A 20,558-nucleotide genomic window follows, 5' to 3' on the forward strand; every position below is an offset into this window, starting at 1 on the left:
ACAAATTTCCTTCTTTTCTTCTTTTACAGAATAATGATATAATCTATTACAATGCAAAAGATGATCAGAATGATGTAAGTAATTTTTTTTTTCTTTACTGCCTATAATCTCAGGGAATTAAGGGAATGAAAAGATTAATTGAATACTAAATAAATATTTAAATATTTTGCAGAAAACCAGAAACTTAAAAATTTCTTTACAGGTATACTTAGGAGCCAGATAGTATTTTTTTCTTGTTATTCTCAAGACCTAATTTGTTCATGCACTGTTTTAGGTTGCTGATCGGAAAATGTGTAGGAAGAGAAAGATCCTGACAGCAGTATCATTCACTTTTTGATATGTAATATAACTGTGATTATAGCATTTGAGAATCAAAATGAGAAATGTAAATAATTTACTCAGAAGGAGTACTATTTTGTTCTGTATTCTCTCTAAGAATTCTTTCACATGAGACAGAAGCAGGTAGAAAATATTACTGAACAACTGTTTTCATGCATTTTGTGATCACTCATATATGTGTGTAATAAGGTTGTGAGAAATTGAAAATCTGGTCTCAAATTTTAGAGAAAATGTATGGGATTTCAATACCCAGTTCTACTGAAACTCTTACAGTGAGTGATTTGTAATTTCTTATCTGGCTTTAAATATTAAAAATCTTAATGTCTTAGGAGAAGGCAAGTTATCTTCACCTTTACTTGAGAAAATACAACCTCTTGTCTTCATTATAGATTTAATTTATAAAGCCATGGAAAAGATTTTGTAAATGTATTAATGACATCAGAAGTGCCAGCATGCATCATTTGCACTTTTTAATCAAGTATTCTTTAGAGATTGATGGCATCACTGTTGCAGTTGATGCTTCTGTTGTAAGGCAATTAAAGAAGGTGCATATATCATGCCAAGCAAAACTATCTGATATGCTTATATAGAATTATGAGTACTGGATTTCAGATACCACAAACAAATCAATTGTCTCAAGTTCTGAAATGTGTATGCCTTAAAACTAACCTTAGTTTGAAAGATAGGTTTCTTCTGATTGGATTCACTAGTATGTCAGGTACAGATTACTTACAAAACTATATTTCATTTAGCTTTTGAAGGTAAACATACTGTGTAGTACAGCAATGGTAAATTAGGGTCTGAAATAAAAAGGCTTGCTGCATCTGTTATGATGCAAATGGTACTAGGAAATGTCTTGATGTGAATTCAGATTGGTTAGGCAAAACAAAAGGAAATTTTGCTCCAGAGTTTACTTATTTATTTAACTTTATTTCAGATAATTTTTTTCTTCTGGAGCAAAACAATTTTATTCCACCAGAACTCCTATTTTTATTTCTGTGTGAGGGTTTTTTGTTGGTGGTGGTGTTTTTTTGTTGTTTTTTTTTTTTTCCCTTTTAAACTCTTGGAATGAAGGTTGTAATAATAATTGCTGTTGAGTTAAAAATAGCTCCTTGTTAGTCAGGGCCAACCTGTTAATAAACAAGTAACACTTGTTTATTTTTTACGCCTTTTTGGCAATCTGATCAGATCTTTTTCTGGCTGAATTGAAGACAATTTCCCCATGAGTTCTAATTGAATATCTTAGCCACTGCTCCTACTTGTTGGTGTCTCGCTCCAAATTATAGGAGGAAGAGGAGGGTTTCTGATATATGTATACCCGGTGTGAGATTAAGAAACAATGGTTTAAATGTGGGTCAGACGAGTTTATTATAAATCCTAATCAGGGAGACGGGGAAAGGAAAGACTGTTATGAATTAGGGTGATGGGGAAGGGAAGGAGGGCAATAGAAAAGATAGGAAATAAGAATTGCGTAAAGCGTGGATAGTCAGGATCCAGCAGCGGTCCCGTTGCACGCTGTTCTGACGGTCTGAGGCAAAAGCGCAAGGGGAAAGCAGCAGCAGCATGGCTGGCCTTGGGCAGCAAGGAGGTAGCAGGAAGAAGCTGCACGGTATGTCCAGGAAGAAGCAGCAGGACTCAGGTAGCAGGCCCAGGAGAGTCTGTCAGCATGCAGGCATTCTGATGGCAGATACTTTTGTTCTTCTTCAGCATGCAGATAGACTGCGGAGCAAGTCTAACAGGGAGAGAGGCAGGTTGTGAGGTTTCTCATGTCAGAAGCCCCTCTTCCTCATGAAGAATCTCTTACCAGAAAACCCAGTCTCATGATTGTAGGTCCCCTTTTTATCCTTCTTCTTCTGCCAGCGTGGCATTCCTGGGCACTTGGGTAAGAGTCATATGCAGCAACCCCCTGAGATGGCCATCTCCTTCGAGATAAGCCCACACAAAAGACTACTTCCTGGCCATTAATCTGCGACTTATCTCTCTCTCATTGCTGGTGGCCTTGTCCATCTGTGTCCCTCAGACAAAGGATTTCTCAGCCTTTGGCCAGGACTTGCTTGGACTTGTTCATCTGTGTCCCTAGCTAGCTTTGAGTCAATGGCATAAAAGAATGATCTCTTACAGTTGGTTCAGCATTTCTGCTACGGCCTACATTTGTTCATCCTAGTAAAACATACTGTAAATTCTTTTCCTTGTTGTTTAATAAATCTGAACATTTCATAATGATGCTAAAATTTATTAAACTTAAGCTCTAATAAGAGCGGTAATTCTTGATAAGCTCTGATGACAATAAGAAAATAAAATGTCCCACTAATACAGCTGAAAATTGACAAATTGTTGGGCATTTATGAGCAAGGAAGATGTTCATGAAGATTAATTTCATCTTAGGAAGACAACTTTGTAGACAACAAAGAAACTGGTGTATATCACATAAACTAATGTCTTTGCTCTAGATTGTCCTTTAGAGTAGTGCACCTCTATTAGCCAAATAAGAGGGAAGAAAGGAGAAGATAGGTGTCATATACCTAATAGTACCTTCATACTAGGGTCTCTAACAGTTTAGTTTTGGGCTGAACTTTTGATGGGGTGAATAAGTAGCAGTGTGCTGGGGGCTCTGAAGGTGCTCACAAGCCTTACTAGTCATCCTACATGTACATTACCTTATGTGTAGATTGTCTTAAAACAAATCAGATATTTTAGTTATGGAAACCTTGGCAATGAGTGTATATGAAACAGATGAGATAACTTAGCACCTTTAGCACAGACAGAGATTTTAAATGAGTCTTTTCTGAAATACTGACTAGTAAAACTGCTTCTGCTATCCATTTTTTGTCTCATAAGAAATTTACACTTTCTGTTTCTTTCATGCCATAGACCTTTATTTATTCATACTACCTGACAGCTTTTTCTAAAAGTAAAAGTAGGAATAATTAGTATCAGTAATTTATTCATTAAAATTAGGTATCTAAGATTAACCTAGTCACTGTGTATAGCTATTTGGTTTATTCTGAGCTAAGTGTTTGACACAGGTCAGCTGAATGACTTTCAGGTATGTATTTCTCTCTTTAGATCTTTTAAATCATAACTTTTAGATGTTTAAAAATTAGAAGAAATTCATCGCACAGATCCTGCTTTCCTGTCTTAGCTCCACTAATCATTTAAAATTGTAGCTTTACAAAAGGAACAATCCTCTATTTTAAGTTAGTGCATTATTTTCTAGTGTATATTAATATTCTTCACTGTATTTTATTTTCCTTCTTCCTGTTCTTGTACCACATTCAGAAAATCCTTCTCTTTCACTTTCTATCTATAGCCTAGATGAGTCTTTTAGAATCTAATGTCAGTGTTCACTTGGACTTTAAGGAAAAATAAGTGTATTCTTTGGCCTTAGTCTCCCAGATGAAACAATTAATTTGTAACCTCTTAGTCCATCAGCCAGTAATATAACTTTCACACTCTTTATACTACAGCAGTAATTAGATTCTACTTGCTCATTTCCCCCACAGTGCTGTAATATGTGAGCACTTCATGATAATTAATGGTTTTATCTTCAAAACAAGGTAGGAGGTATTACATTCTCATTTTTCGTATCACATAGGAAGATAATGGCAAAACTTGTAATTTAATGCAGGTCTCTCAGGGTTTCATTCACTGTTCTATTCCCTAGAACCCTTTCCACTTGATATACCATTGTCTGTGTAATGTACTTTCATTTGCAGGTGTCAACTACTTGTGTCAGATCCACTCTGTACACATGATGTAGGGTGTTTATTGGACAGCTGAATGGTACCACATTAGTATGCCCTTTCCCAAAGGTTTTAATATTGCTTTGCCTGTTTTTCTCATTTTCTCGTCGTTTGTTCTCCACCCTTTTTACAGTTATCTTTGCTTCACTGTGCACTCCTTTTCTCATTTTTGTAATGTTCTTCATTTCATGTCTAGTGATTTTGTGTCTTCTTTATAAAATCTTGCCAAATGAAATGTTTCTGTTTTCATTGGTTCAGGTAATCCACCTATTCACTGTGTATTGAATTGCTCAGTTGCTTAATTTCATTCTTCCGATTCCTCCCCATTTCCTTCATTTCTCTGATCTTCTCTTTGCATCTTGTTCCTTTTCTACCTTCATGAAATTTCTTATATTTTTATGTATTCCTTCCTGTAAGATATATAACAGCCTAAGGAAAAGCAGACTGTATTTTTGTCATGATTTAACCTAGATGTCTAAGCAATACAAATAAACAAATAGTTCTTTAACATTAAAGCAGCCATGCTTCACTGGAAGTCTACAGCACAAAGGTCTTACTCATTAGATTTTAATTGGGATCTGGCAGTTTTGTCTCCTGGCAAGAGTTGTGTCCCCACTTAATACCACTGATTTATTAGTGATTTTTTTTTTTTAATATACAATGTGATGTTAGTATTGCAGTCATGATTAACAGCAGTACTCCATGTGATGTTATTGTTCATGCATTAATAAGTGGTAGTAGCACTTTTTGGTTTTATGTTAAGTAATTTAAGTAATAAAAGCTCTAGAATTGCAATTCCTTTTGGGAGTAAGTATCTGCAGAAAATGTGAATCGACCCTGTGATTAGGGCCAACGTTGAAAATATGAAAATCTTTTTTTATTATTATTACTTTATGAAACATTCAGGGAGAAATCTTGTAAGTACACTATTCTGAATTTGTCACATGGTTTAGACTGCATTTATAAATTAATGATTCCTTGTTATTTTGGAACAGTATCATAGAATCATAGAATATCTTGGGTTGGAAGGGACTCATAAGTTGGACTCATCAAGTACAACTCCTAGATCTGCAAAGGACCATCCAAGAATCAGACCATATGTCTGATTCTGAGTGTGTTGTGCAGACACTTTCTGAACTCCAGCCAGCTCAGTGCCAGCTTGGTGGAGAACCTTTTCCTGACACCCAACCTGAAATACCCCAACGCAGTTCTATGTCATTCCCTCAGGTCTTGTTGCTGTCACGAGAGAGAGATCACTGCTTATCCCTCCACTCCCCCTTGTGAGGAAAGCATAGGCTATCTGAAATACTAGCTCCCCTTGAGAATAAAATTGCAGCTGATCTTTGTAAGTTGATAATAATTGTAAAGATGAAAAAAAAAAAAATCTACTTCTTTCTAGGTATTTTTTTAGAGTACTCTAATTTTTCTTGTTAAACATGGGCAACCTGTAACCCATTTTCTTTATATGTGATATATGTCTCATTTTAAAACAGAGAGATATTGGGACCAATCACACCACTAGCTCCAGAAAATGCTCTTAAATTTACAAAATAGAGTCATTTTTATCCCAAACTTTATTTATTTATTTTTTTCCCCCCAAGTTGTATTTATGGTCAATGTAAATATCGAGCAAAAGTAAGCAAATAAGAGAATGATTACCTAACTGGTAATTTTTCTAGATTTTCTTCTTCACTAGCAGAGACACTGATCATTTATAGGCATACTGTCAGTGCCATTGGATAATTATTGAGTCTGCTTAGAGACTTATACACGCATGTTTCTTCTCTACTAATTTATAGTATCTAGTATTGCAAAGTAGACTTTGAAGTTATGATTAACTTAGTAAAAATGAGTCAGACAGTGAGACAGCCAGGTTTAGTTGAAACCAAGACTGAACTTGCTCTGGATTTGATATCTGCTGCTTTATAGTTTTATGGTATTAGTGACCAGGAGTAAATTTAAATTTGGACTAAAATATGGTATAATGCATATTTTGTAGTGCAATTTCATGTTGACATGACTTCCAGGTCTTTTAGAAAAGTATATATACCAGTGGTTTTGCTGTGTACTTCCCTCTTTCATATCTGAAATCTGTTATTAACATTTTAAGAGTGTGATTTGGATGCCATACTTTGGAAAATGAACATGTGAGCTGACAGTGAGTGCGTGCCTGACAGCAGCAGTACCAAAACTTTTTTAGGAATGTGTGTCTTTTACCAAGTGTCATTGTGAGACCTCGGGTCTTTTTATTTCAAGTTATTCCAAGAAAGCTTGAGTCCAACTCATAGGGAAAAGGTATTTCTTTAAGCTCCTTATTGAAATTATAATGCTCTGTTGCCACAGGGAGCAAGTGTTCTTGCCTTTTTTTTTTTTGGTAAGTATTCTGGTTAGAAAAACCTGTGTGTAAGGTTTATATTCTTTTATTCCAATTTGCACAACTCTACTCTTCTCCCAAATGAATATATTTTCAAGGCTGCAAATAAAAATGCGTGATAATGAAATGAGTGCCCCAAAGCTACCTCCTACCTGTGAAACAGAGTTATGAAATAATAAGGGCAAGAGTGATAACTGTAGTTGTCAATGTCCTAAAAAGATGAGTATGTTCTTAATGTGGAGAATCCTACCTCGAAGGCAAATTTGCACAAAAGAGCAGATCTTGAATTCTCCTTATGGAGACTAAATTTATGTCACATCCAATATCAAAATTCAGCCCTAAAGTGAGTGATTCATCAGTTTAATGGAAAATTGCTTTCTTGAGGATATTTCCTACTAATATCAGATGCATGAGTTATAACAATTGCAGTGAATGTGGAGTGATCATTTGTTGGTAAATAAAAGCAGCTTCAACATCTGAGTTTTTAGAGAATTAGAAATAGCTATTCCTAGTGAGCTCTTTATTGGCCAATTCTACTTAACAGTGCTGTGTGAGTGTTTTGACACGTCACTTTGATTGGCTGAAGCTGGGGTTTAGCTTCAGAAAAACTATTTGGCAGGTGCTGCTTGTGCTTCGGCTTCTTCAGTTATCCTTTGTCTTGTGACTGCTAGTCTTTTAGAGTTTTAAAGCTGTTTTGTATAAAGGTGTCTTACAGCTAATCTTGCAGCTCATCTTTGTCATGTGTACTGCAGGTGATTTTAAATGAATCCCACAAATTACATTTGTCCAGACTTTAAAACTTTTGAACTTGCCTTCAGCTGACTTATTAAAATTTATTTTCCTTTACTCTCATGATTTCTTGCAATATTTTAAAGCTGACATGTTTCTTCTTCTTTTTTTTTTTTTTCCCTATTTTTTTTTTTTTTCCCATTTACTTTTCTGATGTGCTTCTCCTATTGGATAGAATACCCTTCTAAAATTCCTCTCAGCCTCTGTTCATGTCATCTTTTGATGTATTACATTTTTAAGTTTTCACCACACTAACACTGTTTAAAACCAGTGCTATGGCAGTTAACTCAAGTTATTATATTGTCTGTAGCCTGCAGGGAAACTTTGTTGTCCATATGTAACTCAGAGGTGGGTGTGTGGCTTTGTGTCTTATTTAATGTTTATTATCTGCCTAAATACGGCTGTCATTTAATTAGTAAAAATCTGTTCTTATATTATATAAGCATGTATTAGTGATTTTTTTTATAGTGTTTTTGGCTTTATTAGTGTTAACTTGCAGAATCACAGAAAAAATGAGATGAGGAGGACTTCTGAAGGTCATGTAGTCCAATCTCTTTCCCAGAGCAGGGCTTTACTGTTGTTAATGTTGTTATTGACACAGAGGACTGCCAAATTAAGAAGAAAGAGCAACCAATTAGTATGCCACAGGATTTACAAAATCTGGACTCTAACCAGTACTACAAAAGATAAGAATGTGCTACAAAACAGGATCAGTCAGTGACTTAGCAAAGCATGGCAAAGACAACTGCATCAGATGAAAAAATCCAATTAATTAAATGTTCACATACAGTGGGTATTATAACTAATTCCTGATGAAGCATTAAGATGATTTAACATCTCTTATTCTTGAAGGATGTTATCTTTAATTAGATGTGGAGATAGTAAAAGATCAGCAGTGTAATTTATTTCAATAAAAGTAGAGTACCCTGTACTTTGGGTGTTGTATGAAAAATCTAAATTATCCAGAGTGCATTTTGGTCTTGGAATTGCAGATGGTGGCAAATATCTTGCAGGACCTTTATAAGAAATTTATATATATTTGTTTCCTTTTACTTTTATTATTACTGTAAGTACTCCAGTAGGATTTAAATGCAGTGATTTGATGGAGGCCATGAATTTTAAAAGACTTTTTTTTAAGTAATTTGCTAGATCTTTTCTCATTGGCTCGTAATATTTAAATCAGTTAAATTAAGATGTGCTTTAATTCTAACATGACTACATGTTTGTCATGGTGTCTAATGACATCATCTTATCCAATCAAGGAACTGTGAAAATTATTGCTGAAGTAGACACTTGCTTCCAATACCTTAGGTGCTGGCAGGAAAAACACTCATAGTGACCATCCTGGTCTTAAACTCCTCTTTGTTCCCAAGCTGTCACCCTGTATAGAAAAGAACCAGGTGAACTTGAGAGGTTCATGCGGGATCATACATAGTGACTTCTGAACTGAAGATGAAGGTGTGCTACTCAAGAGGAATATGGAGATGTGCTTCTTTAACACCAACATCAAAAGGAAGGCTAAAGAAACTTCTAAGTAGGTGATGACTGATTTAGCAAGGAAGGAAGGGATTTTCAGTGCATTCTTTGCATCACTCTGCTGGGTTCCTGAGCCTGGTAGCAGAGTTGTGAGTAAGAAGATATTCCCATAATAGAAGAATAAAACTTTAGGAAGCACTTACAGAAGTCAGATGTGCACACACTAATGAACGATGCTGGTGTTATTGTAAGGCAGCTCTCCTTTATCATTAAAACCTGGTGAGAACTGAAAGAGGTTCCTGATGATTGATTTTTATGTGCTTAGCTGTTTAAAATGTGTATTTCATTTTGCCTGCCTTTGTAGCTAAGGAAAATATTGGAGATGGAATATGTGGATTTTTACATGTTGATGTCACTACCGTAGTCTCTATTTAGCTTTGAGGTGAAGGTCAGCTGTAATCTGTAACAATGAGAAAAAAACAAAACTTTCAATTATGTTTTGATTATCAAATAAGAAATCAATGTTTCAACACATAATTCCAACTCACTAAAATATTATGTCAGTTTTAGAAGAGAAAATATGATTGCATAGGTCTCTTTAAGATTATATCTGTTAATTGCTAAAATATTTATGTGACTTGAGATTTTCAGTCCTTCATCCCAATACCTGTTCTATCTTCAGGTTTCTGTTCCTGATCTGTTCAGTTCATAGTGAATCAATGCTTTTCAACTAAAAGAAAATAAAATAGTATAGATATAAAGTCTAGTCATCTTCCTATTGCTATGATGATGATAAAAAAATAACTCAGTGCTGTGAAAAGGCATCAGGATACGTTTAATTGCAGTGAAATGGGAATTAAACTGTGTCTGAGTTTTACAAGCTGTTTTGTTTCATTCTCATTTAATGATAGTTTGCTTTTCAATGGTACTTCTTGGCATAAAGCTTCTAGTTACTATGTGAACATAACTTAGTTTAAGTTCACAAAGCCCTTGAGAGAGCAGTTGCATTATTTCAAGTATGTTTTGGTTTATGAAATTATAGTATAAATGTCCCTCTAAATGGCAAGTAACCTCTAGTTTATTTTAAATCATGCCATAAGAGATTTAGGCAAGATCACAAAAAACACCTACAGAAGAATCCACTTTACTCAGATCTTACCAGTGACATCAATTTCCCTTTATTCTGATAGTGCAGACACATGAAAAAAATATTAATTGGAAAAAAAAAAAAAAAAAAAGCCGTAAACTGGCACAAATGTGAACTGAAGAAGAAATGGATTTTATCTTCCTCACAAGGGACAGAGAAATGAGTCTGGAGATTCATTGCAGGGAAATCATTAAGATATTTTGCTGACTGTCAGTGGTAGGTAACAATGTAATTCAATAAGTGAAGACCAGGTTTAAATAGATAGAAAATTAATCTTCAGCCACCATCTCATGTGGGATTTTTCTGTGCCAATATTGATTATGTTTCAGTTCCTGACTTGAGAGACAAATTGGTTGGAGTTGAATTTTAATTACATTCATACAGTAGATTATATTCCTTCAAAATAGGTGTTTCACTGTTTTCCTGAAAGCAAAGTTTAGGAGGTTATTAAGAATTTAACAACCACTGCAGCAATCCAGTCAAACTTTTCATAGAAATACCAAACTTAAATAATTAATAACACTGGTGTTTTCCTTTTTCATCTTTCCCTTTTTTTTTTTTTTTTTTTTTTAACTCCCCTAATGGAGATGTAGCTTACTTGTAACTCATGTAGTTGCCAACTGAAAACTAAGTACCTTTCTGTAAAAGAATCCACTACAAACCAGTGGATGTGTAAGGTCTTGCATTAGAGCTGCTGGTCAAGAAGTGGTGTATTGAGGGCAGTACCAATTTGCCCATAATGCTTCCAATGCTAGCCTGTTGTGTCCAGCTTTGTGACACAGTTCAGAAAAGACAGGGATCTCCTAGAAAGAGTCCAGTGGAGGGCCACAATAATGACAAAGGGCCTGGAACATCTCCAATATGAGGAAAGGCTGAGTAAGCTTGGTCTGTTCAGCCTGGGGAAAAGAAGAATGAGCGGGATCTGACTAATGTTTGTAAATATCTAACTGGAGGTGTGTGGCAAATGGATAAGGTCAGGCTCTTCTTGGTGGTGTGTAACGAAAGGACAAGGAGCAATGACCTAAAACTTTAATATAAGTTTCATATAATCATGAGAACCTAAAACTTTAATATGAGTTTCATATAATCACCCTTCTTTACAGGAAGGGTGACAGAGCACTGGAACAGGTTGCCCAGAGAGGTTGTGGAGTCTCCTTCTATGGAGATATTCAGGACCTGTCTGGACACCTACCTATGAGACCTATTGTAGGGTACCTGCATTAGCAGTCGATTTGGTCTTGATTATGTCTAGAGATCCCTTCCAACCCCTTCAATTCTGTGTACCATTACAAGTGTGGAAAATAGACTTTGTATTTGAATATTTAAGATGTTCTGGTGGATTATGTAAAACCTTGCCGTTTCATTGAAGGTCAGTCAAATGTTGGTAGTAGACTCGAAGTTTCTTCCATAGAACATGAGTTATGGGAGAAACTGAAGGCTCAGTTTTATTCTGTTACTCAGAATGGCACTGAGCACTGATAAAAATTAATGTTCAAAGGCTTTAGGAACTCTAATTTAAAAATGTATACTTGAGTGTCAGAATCTCTACGCAACACCCTGTAGTACAGATCTGATGGTTTACCCACTTTCTAGCTTACTGTACTCTTGCCCTCTCAAGTGTCTATTATAGAAAATTTGTTGGAAAAATTCTTATGACATCCACTTTTTGTGGATATTTTATTGTAATAATAATGGCTTCGGGTTTTTTGTTTGTTTGTTTGTTTGTTTTCTTTTTTTCTTTTCCTGAAATGTTCTGTGAAAGCAACAGGAGATTGTAGTTGTTGGTACTCATTTCAGAAAGTGTTCATTTTTTTAATTGAATGATTTGCAGACAGGAAGGGAATTCTTTTCATACATAAGATCAACTGTTGAGACTGGATTTGCAGGGTTAGACACACTCATTAGCTTGAGCAGCACGAAATAAAAAGATAACTTGTGAAAAGAACTCCAGAATTTGCTTCATGTTGCATAGTATCCCAGTTCTTGGAAACGGATAGATAGATGGATAGAGAGAGAGAAAGACTATGGAATAAAAAGGAAAAACAAACAAACAAACAAAATTGGACTCAAATATTTTGTCTGAAGTCATCAAAATTCTGTGTCATTTCAAATTATAGAATACATAAACTATTAATGATACCAGCTCCAATTTACTTCAAAGTACGATGTAGTGATGTTACCTCTGGCAGAGTTAAGCAAGTGGCATACTGGATTGAGACTTTTTAGATTCTATTGTACAAGTATTTCTCATTTTTCTAATTCATTTTCCAAACCTTAAACATGACTCTCTGAGAAGAATTGAAATGAAGAAGCATGATAGTTAGAACTCCTCTGACAACCTCCAAATCTCCCAGTGGAAAATAGATGTGTCTAGTGGCACTTTTAGTGAAAATGCACAGGAAAATAAACAGTATCTTTCATCTGGCCTTAGATTTTCCAACGAGAGTAATTCTAAGTAATTAGCACGTTGTATCAATTTAGATTATTTAATGTTATTATAGACTTATACTTTATCTGGTAATAGATTTGCATGAATTAAAAGTATCATCCTTCACCTTGAGTATTAAGAATTGTGTCTTTCCTTCTGTCTCATCCATCAGAGTTGGATTAAGGGATAAACAGCAAGCTTAACGACTTAGCATAAGATATGATAGGTATACTACATTAAAAACAAACAAACAAACAAACAAAAACAAAACAAAAAAGAAGTAGAATTCATGCCCAACTTCATTTTTTCCAAAAGTGTAAACAAGTTGCATTGTGAGATGCATTTCCCTTAATTCTAGACAGCTATGTTGCAGGCATCTACATCTAGACTAGCTGGCCTACAGCTATTGGAGTCGATGGAAGGGAGGAGAGGCTTCTTTCTTGATTCATCTCATTGGAAAACAGGTATCTAATTAAGATGAGATGAGATGAATTTTGCTCCAAAAGTGCCAATTTCTCTTCATGGACTATGAAAGCAGCCTGGGGCAATGAGCTAATACATAAACTGCTGTGTTACTGAAATCAGTAGATTTCAGTTTTTGGACAAGTTGTACCCTTTATGTTTCCAGAACAAACTATTTCTTCACAATCTACATGATAAAGCTGCTTATTTCAGGCATTTGAACTTGTGTATCTTTCCATGATCCTATGGTGAAACAGATAAGGAAACTTAGCTTTAATGAGGATGCTTTGCAGTTGAATTGAAATTCAGCTGTCTATATATTGATAAGGGATAATAGACATATTGGAAGTATATAGAGTATAGCTTCAGTGCATGGTGTGCCTGAATCATCAGACAGATGCTTCTTTTTCAGCAATGTTTTTCAACTATAATGCATTTAAAAAAACTGATGACTCTGTAGTATTAAGAATATCCATATAATTGCTTATAATTGCTGGCCTAAGTAATCATTTAGCATCCTAGTTGATTCATTATTAATTAAAGTGGCAATCTGTGTATGCCATGGAGACTCCTGTTCCATCTGCAGCTGAGCCCAGTGAAGACATTAGCAGCTCCCTTTCAATCTTCACTCCCTTCTTGGTTTTCATGCTTCATGCAGTTTTGTTTTTAAAAACAAACAAACAAAGCTCTGCTTTACATTTTTTTTTTTTAATCCGAGTTAAATGTCTGAGTGGATTGAAAGGAAATAAAAAGCAGTGGTGCAGGTAAGAGAGGATAGAGAACTGAGGCAGGGAGGCAGGTATTAGTAGTGAGCAGACAGGCAGCTGTAGTCTTCATCAAGACTTACTTGTTACATAAACCAATAAACAAACACTGTGACAGTCAGAACTTATGAAAAAGCTTAATTTCCTTTCTCTGTCTTACACATGCATCACTGTTTCACAAAAAAGTATTTATGAGTCAAATATTACTGGTATCATATTTTAAGGTATATGATTTATAAAGTTATTAAAAAAAATCCAAATAAGCAATATTTATATTTAAAATTCAGTACAAATTATTACAAGTAATAAACAGATAACATAGTTGCCATCATGCAATTGGCTATGTAAGATGCTAGACTCTTCCTTTTGAAGCTTTTAGTTTCTGAGTTCTGTTGGAAACCTGTAATTCATATTGAATTATATACAAGTATGTTTAGACCTGGAACAAATAAGTGTTTTTATAGCATAATGCAAAATTTTAGCTATAAAGTCTGTGAGTCTTTTATGTAAAAGGAAGAATCGTTTTGGCATACTTTGTAATATTTTGTACTCTACATGTCTTCTTTTAAAAAGCCTGAAAAGAATGACACTGAATCTGGCAGCCAGAGAATCAGACCAGTATTTGAAGAAGATCCTGTTTTCCGAAGGCAAACGTCTTACCAACATGCAGCAGTTCACATACCAACAGATATTTATGAAGGCTGTAAGTAGCACGTGCACAAACTGATTTTACTGTAATAAAATTATAACTTGTGTCCCATTCTTCAAAGCAAATAAATTACAAATCAGTTTTTCATTTCTATTTTTAGTACAGATATTGAGATTGCCTTTTTTTTTTTTTTTTTTTGGTTCCTTTAATGATGCTTCAAATATTTGTTCTATTAGGTATATAATTCATCTTATGAATTAGTTGAAGCCACAATTAAAGACCATTGTGGAAGGATCTGAATTTCCAAGATGGAACTGGAGATGAATCAAAACTCCTACATATTCTGTTTTTCTTATCCGTTCTTTCTGTGTGCTGTGTACACATGTAATATAAAGAGCTCTTGACAGATCTTTACATTGTTTTGGACTCAAACAAAGATAATTACTGAAATCGTTTTCAATTATCCCAAACATCCTGTGCATCCTACCTAAACTCTAACAACCCTCTGCTAAATCATGTCCCTGAGCACCACATCTAAACGGTTGTTAAACACATCCAAGGAAGGTGATTCAACCACCTCCCTGGGCAGCCAATTCCAGTGCTTAACAACCCTTTCTGTAAAGAAGTTTTTCCTGATATCCAATCTAAACCTTCCCTGATGAAACTTGAGGCCATTTCCCCTCGTCCTGTCAATGTCACCAGTGAGACACCACTTCCCAGCATAAGCACAGTTTCATCACACTGGACCATGCTCTGAGCACCCCGATATAGCTGTGGGTGCCCCTGTTCTTTGAGGTCTTTTCCAACCTGAGCAATTCTATGGTTCTGTGGTTTTATGTTAGTACTTATGTTTCATGCAGCGCATTTCCAGAATTGTAGTAACAAGACTAGCAAGGAATTTGAGTAAACTCTTTCTAAATAGTGCTTAAATAAACAAATAAACATACACACATATTGCTGAGGATTTTTTAATTGTAACAGTATTTCAATATTCGGTATTTCAATTATCTTTCAGGATGAAAATAACTTCTTTTTTTTGCGTTCATTATAAAGAAAAAAATCATTATCCACTAAGATGACATTTTGGCATTCAAAAAGGCTACATAATTTTAAAAAGAAATGCGGAAAAAAATGAAATATGATCCATATTTTTCAATTCTTTGTTTAGGGTGCTAATTTTAAGTATGCAGCCTTTCTCCTTTTTTGAAATGTCATCAAGAAGAGAGACCTTAAAATGACCTGAGCTCTTTAAAATTCATGGTGACCATTCAGAAAAAGGAAATGGAAAAGTCAGTATGATGAGGAAGAGAATCATAGCTGATACTCTTATATGGTGTGCTTGAATGACAGACATAGAGGATTACTCTGGGATTCTTGCTTTAATAACCAAAGTGCATCTTAATTGCAGGATTACAGGGAAGAGATAGGCCATTTCCTTTTATTTTTAGTTAATAAGTATTAATACTTTGCATTTAAACTGTTACAGAAACTTGTCTGTAATCATGAGAATTTTTTCTAACACTGTGAAATTTAGCAAACGTATGTTAAATATTTTGTTGTTGTATTGAATTTAACTTTTAGGTAGTAATTTTAAGAACGCTTACGTGCATTAAAAACAATAGTAGGTAGTATTACTGTACAAATCCTGAACCAAAAAATGATAACGGACTATGGCTTCCATAGGAAAGGTGCAACTTCAGTATGTAACGAAATGATATCCAAAGATGTAAGTGTGAATTTCTAGGGAGAGGTGGCAACATACATGGATCTCGAAAAATGAATGATTCTTTGGGTCTGACTGTCATGTTAACTAGCAAAGATATGGTATACCTAAATGACGGGTGATTTTAGATTCAAGAAATAGGATGCCTAAGAAATTAGCATCTGTAATTTTGTGACAGCAAAATCTTTGGGTAGGGTAGTAACAGGGTAATTTCTACTTAAAGAGCTACTGATGGTGTTTATAGAGATAAAAAACTGAGAACACCTAAAAAAGGTGTGGTTTTTACATCAATAAAAACAACATTTTCACCAGTTTTATTTTATAGTGGCAAACATTACAATATTTTCACCAGTTTTATTTTACAGTGTGTTATCTGAAGTACAGTGAGTGACTGGAATGTAGTCATACAACAAAAGACTTAGAAAACTAGTGATTAATTTTATTTTCATACACAATTATTTGTGAAAATCTGAAATTTTATGACCCTAGATAGAATTAACCTATTTTGAACACTTTTGTGATTTTTCTTCCTGCTTACCTTTAGGTAAATTGTCATTTCTTGGAAAAAGATTTCAGTGCCTTCTGTAATAGGTAACAATTGTACATTTTGAAAACTGTTTGTACATTTTAAAAGTAGTTTGTAATACATCTTCAGTTCCTTTATTTGTCCGTACCTGATGATTTTAGACTCACTGCAAAAAGAGGCCAGCCCCAATAAAATGAACATAAATTGAACTTTTAATTCTGTATTTTTTCAAGAGTTCCATTTAAATCTTGAAATAAAATCAGTCTGCTACTGGAAACAGATCAGACCCTCAGGTCAGCTTTTTATTGCATGCAGTAGGAATCTGTCATGCATCTCATATTAGTAATAACAAAAGTTTCATTTTCAAATCCAAATCCCAATTGACACTGTACTCTGCTTATCCCTAAACAGAAAATGTGAACTGCAGGCCAGAATAAGAGGAATCCAAAGCGCAAAGCAAATAAGGTTAATATGCCTAGTGGATACCATAAATTGTCCTCTTTGAGACATAATATACCATCTGCTACAATGGTCACTGTAACTAGAAGTCAGTGCTTTTGTTAGAGTTTTAGAAAGGGTGCTAGGCAAAGCGTATAAACAAGGGCTGTTTTCTTTGTTGTGGTTACTACTGCTTCACTTCTAAGTAAGGAGTATAAATGTTATTTCCACATGTCATTACTTGATTATCATTGAAGAGCTGATTAAAGTGTCAGATTGACAGTACTTATATAAATAGAGAATAATATGTCTCAAAATGATGACTTAGCTTGGAATATGTTTGGACAGCTACCACCATAAGAAAGACTTTTCTTTCTCAGAGTTTATGAGATCAGTCGTGGACTTGGAATTAAAGGATGGCTTATATAGCTTAGCAGTGTAAAAATATATGTAGTGTTTGTTCCTACCCTCCCTTTATTGAGATCACAGTCAAAATTTTGCTGCTCCTTAGAATTTTCTACTGTGATTTTTACTACAATTTTTGATGGTAGTTTTTATGGTCTTCAACAATTTGTGAAAATCTGGAGTATTTTACTCCTGTTTCTTCTATTTTCTTTATTTATTTTTAATGAATTAAGTTCTTTTAGTCAGTCACTTGTGAAAAATTGCAGTGAATGAGTGAAGTGGACCTTTAAATAAATTTTCAGTGTTAGGCTGTTTTAAATACTGAACATACCACTATGGCTTGCGGTAAATGTAAAGCAAATGTTAGTTACAGCAAAGTCCCTAAGTACTCAGCCTGCCTGGCTGTTTCAGTTTTCAACCTAGAGGGAAATTACTGACACGTAAGACTAAGCAAAGAACTCTAAGGTCAATATTGTTTTTTATACTCTGACTATTATAATTTAAGTTACTATTTTCATGCAGATAGCTTCCTGAATTAATATTCTTACACATACAGAAAAAACAAATAGCTTTTCTAACTTGATGAAAATCTCTACTTGTCTCAGAGCAGTACTCTACATCACAATGCATTTATATGCTGTAGACTTAGAGATGAGATTATAGCTTTAGAAAATAATATGAAAGTGGTTCTCCTGAAATATTCTACCTCTGAAATTAAAGAAACTAATTTGAAATTAATTTAGGATTAGCTATTAAAAACAATTTACAATTTAACAATAACTTGAATTCTAATTCTTATTTGGGGTATATTATTATGAGAGCTGATTAATAGATGGCTTTATGAAATTAACATTTGGAGAATGTTAAAAAAATATATTCTTTTAACTTTTCAGAAATGTTCATTCATACTTTGAAACATTAGGCAAAAGGCATAGAAACTTGTGCCTAAAACATTTGGTATAGCTTCTGACTTGTACAAAACTGACTGTTTAGTTATTCAACTGAATTTGGAAAGAACAAATAGTCATTTTCACTTTTGAATCTTGTATTTTATGTTGAAGAGTTTTCTCAGCTAACATTTTCTATTATTTCTGATATAACAACCAGTGAATAAAGGAAGTAAATCGGACACTGAGGCAGGAGAAACAGATACACTATAGCACTGAAGTAACTAACAGTTTTGTAAGACATTCAACAATCAATACATTTAAATATCACAGCATCATATAGCATGCAAAGGACATAGCAGGTTTCCTGAATGTGGTAGATAGAGGAGACTTTCTTTCTTGAGGTCAGTATGAACATCCAAATATGATTCTTTTCAATATACAAATAGAGATCAAAATTTTGATTTAACCTTCATCTTTTATGTTTAAGATGAGAGTTGTAATTCACATTTGGCAGGCTGAATAAATGGTCAAGGAAGAGTTTATTTTTCCTTCTCATTTATTCCATTAAGTCCAGAAATGGTTGGTTAGTTTCTTTTGTTTGTGTTTTTAAAAAGAAGCAAAACCAAGCATTTCTAATTTGGTTTCAATAAAACAACGTGGGCCTTAACCATGACCCTTTCATTTTGCTGTGGGTTATTTCCCAGTGAATCCTTCGGGAACCATCAACTACCAACATTTCTAAATTCTGTTGTTTGTTTTCTTTTAACCAGGAATTGACCTACTTGGATCTCTGGTACTATGAAGTTTTTGTAAATATTCAAAAGATATAATTTACTACTTGGTTAATGTTTTCAATATTGTGAGGAGATGTGAAAAGCCATGATAGTATTTGCTATGGTTCTGGTTTCAAGAAAATGAAAGGTCCTCCAATAAAGAGACTTTTCAGGCTATTTCTCTCCAAAGTTCTTTGATTTTTAAAACATATAATTTTAGGTATAAGGTTGCAAAATATCTTACCCTTCCTATTTTTTTTTTTTTAACTGCCTAGCATTAATTTTTTTTATTAAAAAAATGTGTGAAAAATAATTTTACCATTGATTATTATCATCATTCTGTTTGGCTGACTTGCACTCTGTATTTCTTGACTAACAAACATGATATATATCCAGAATTACCATGAACATAATAGCAAGTCCAGAAATTCCAGCGTCTGTTAGGTTGCTTGACTGAGTAATAAATGTTTAAGCTCTGCATACTGCCAAAATCTATTTTGGAAGCCAGATGATTACTGCTGCTCCTCAGATCTCTTTCCATTGCTTCTGCAATATTTTCTCTCTTATGTACAGCTTGGAATAGTAATTAGTATTGAATCCCCCTGTACTAAGAGGGGAAATTTGGCACTGCAGTATGTTCTTCTGGTAAAAATAGCTAACAGATGCATTTGCATTTTAAAATAGAGACTGCAAAGCAGAACACTCTGAATATCAGTGGATCTTTATTGGAAACACTAAAAAAAAAGAAAAAAAAGAACAAAACAATTTTAACAAAGATTTTGAGAGAGCAGTTGATTCTGCTGTGTGGAATTCCCTCTTGCAGAAACTAGTGCAAAGATTCATCATGTCATAAATCTGGCTTAACTTTAAAAAACAGGTTGATGTCTGTGTGTTACCTAAGCTTTGTGTTTGTCCTCTTAAAAGGAAAAATGTCACCTCAGCCCTTTTGTCAGCTACATTACCTGACAGATGGCTGTGGGGATGTGAGAGATGGCAGTTTTGTTCTCAAAGCTCCTGTACAGTGAGGAATGGTAATCAAGAGGTTACTCTGGTTTTTTGTAACTGTAAATTCATAGCACGTGCAAGTCCTTTAGGATTCAACAGAATCTTTGTATAATCATTATTTTAAAATTGTGTTCAGAGAACCATAAGGGAGTGTGGAAATAAATATTTGTTATATTTGCAAGCTCGTAGTGAACGTATACTTTAAAAGTGTTTCAGCCTCTGACAAATAAGTAGATATGATGTAGTGAGTTGATTACCAGAAAAGATGTGCTAAATTGCTTGAAGTAATTGAAGTCTAGAAAGAAAATGCAAATTTGTTCCAAGCACTTTTTGGAATAATAAATAAATAAATAAATAAATAAATAAAAAAAAAAAAAAGGAAGGTGTTTGTCTAAAGGACCTTAAAACATCATTTAACCAGAAGCATGAGAATGAAGAATATTCTTCATTACAGAACCATTCTCTCTGCTCATTAAGAATTTTAAAAATTACTTGGTCTTATTTTTACTATCAGAAGAGTTTAGTAGACTGATTATCAGCTGAATGCTGGAAGACTTTCCCTTAGGAAATATGTTCTTCAGCTTTGATATATAAAGAAACGTTTGAAATTCATAAAATCCATAATTT

At 34.2% G+C, this 20,558-nt stretch overlaps 1 protein-coding gene and 1 long non-coding RNA gene across 8 annotated transcripts in view; one reads left to right on the top strand and one right to left on the bottom strand.

Annotated features, from left to right (window-relative positions):
* Positions 1-20,558, top strand: part of CACNA2D1 (calcium voltage-gated channel auxiliary subunit alpha2delta 1) — a 359,292-nt gene that overhangs the window by 204,469 nt on the left and 134,265 nt on the right. For all 7 annotated transcript variants that reach the window (XM_031591457.2, XM_090135242.1, XM_090135262.1 and 4 more), the window contains exons 5-6: positions 30-74; positions 14,096-14,225. In XM_031591457.2, the coding sequence (XP_031447317.1) occupies positions 30-74; positions 14,096-14,225 (175 nt within the window). The remainder of the gene's footprint in view (positions 1-29; positions 75-14,095; positions 14,226-20,558) is intronic.
* LOC149919393 (uncharacterized) lies at positions 7,790-9,151 on the bottom strand. The gene is made up of 3 exons (XR_016463563.1): positions 8,925-9,151; positions 8,552-8,626; positions 7,790-7,850 (listed from the first exon to the last, which is right to left on the bottom strand). It is a non-coding gene; the product is annotated as an uncharacterized LOC149919393 (long non-coding RNA).

Source organism: Phasianus colchicus, chromosome 1 (genome assembly GCF_987193195.1).
Source record: "Phasianus colchicus chromosome 1, bPhaCol1.hap1.1, whole genome shotgun sequence".
In the NCBI taxonomy this organism is placed as follows: Eukaryota; Metazoa; Chordata; class Aves; order Galliformes; family Phasianidae; genus Phasianus; species Phasianus colchicus.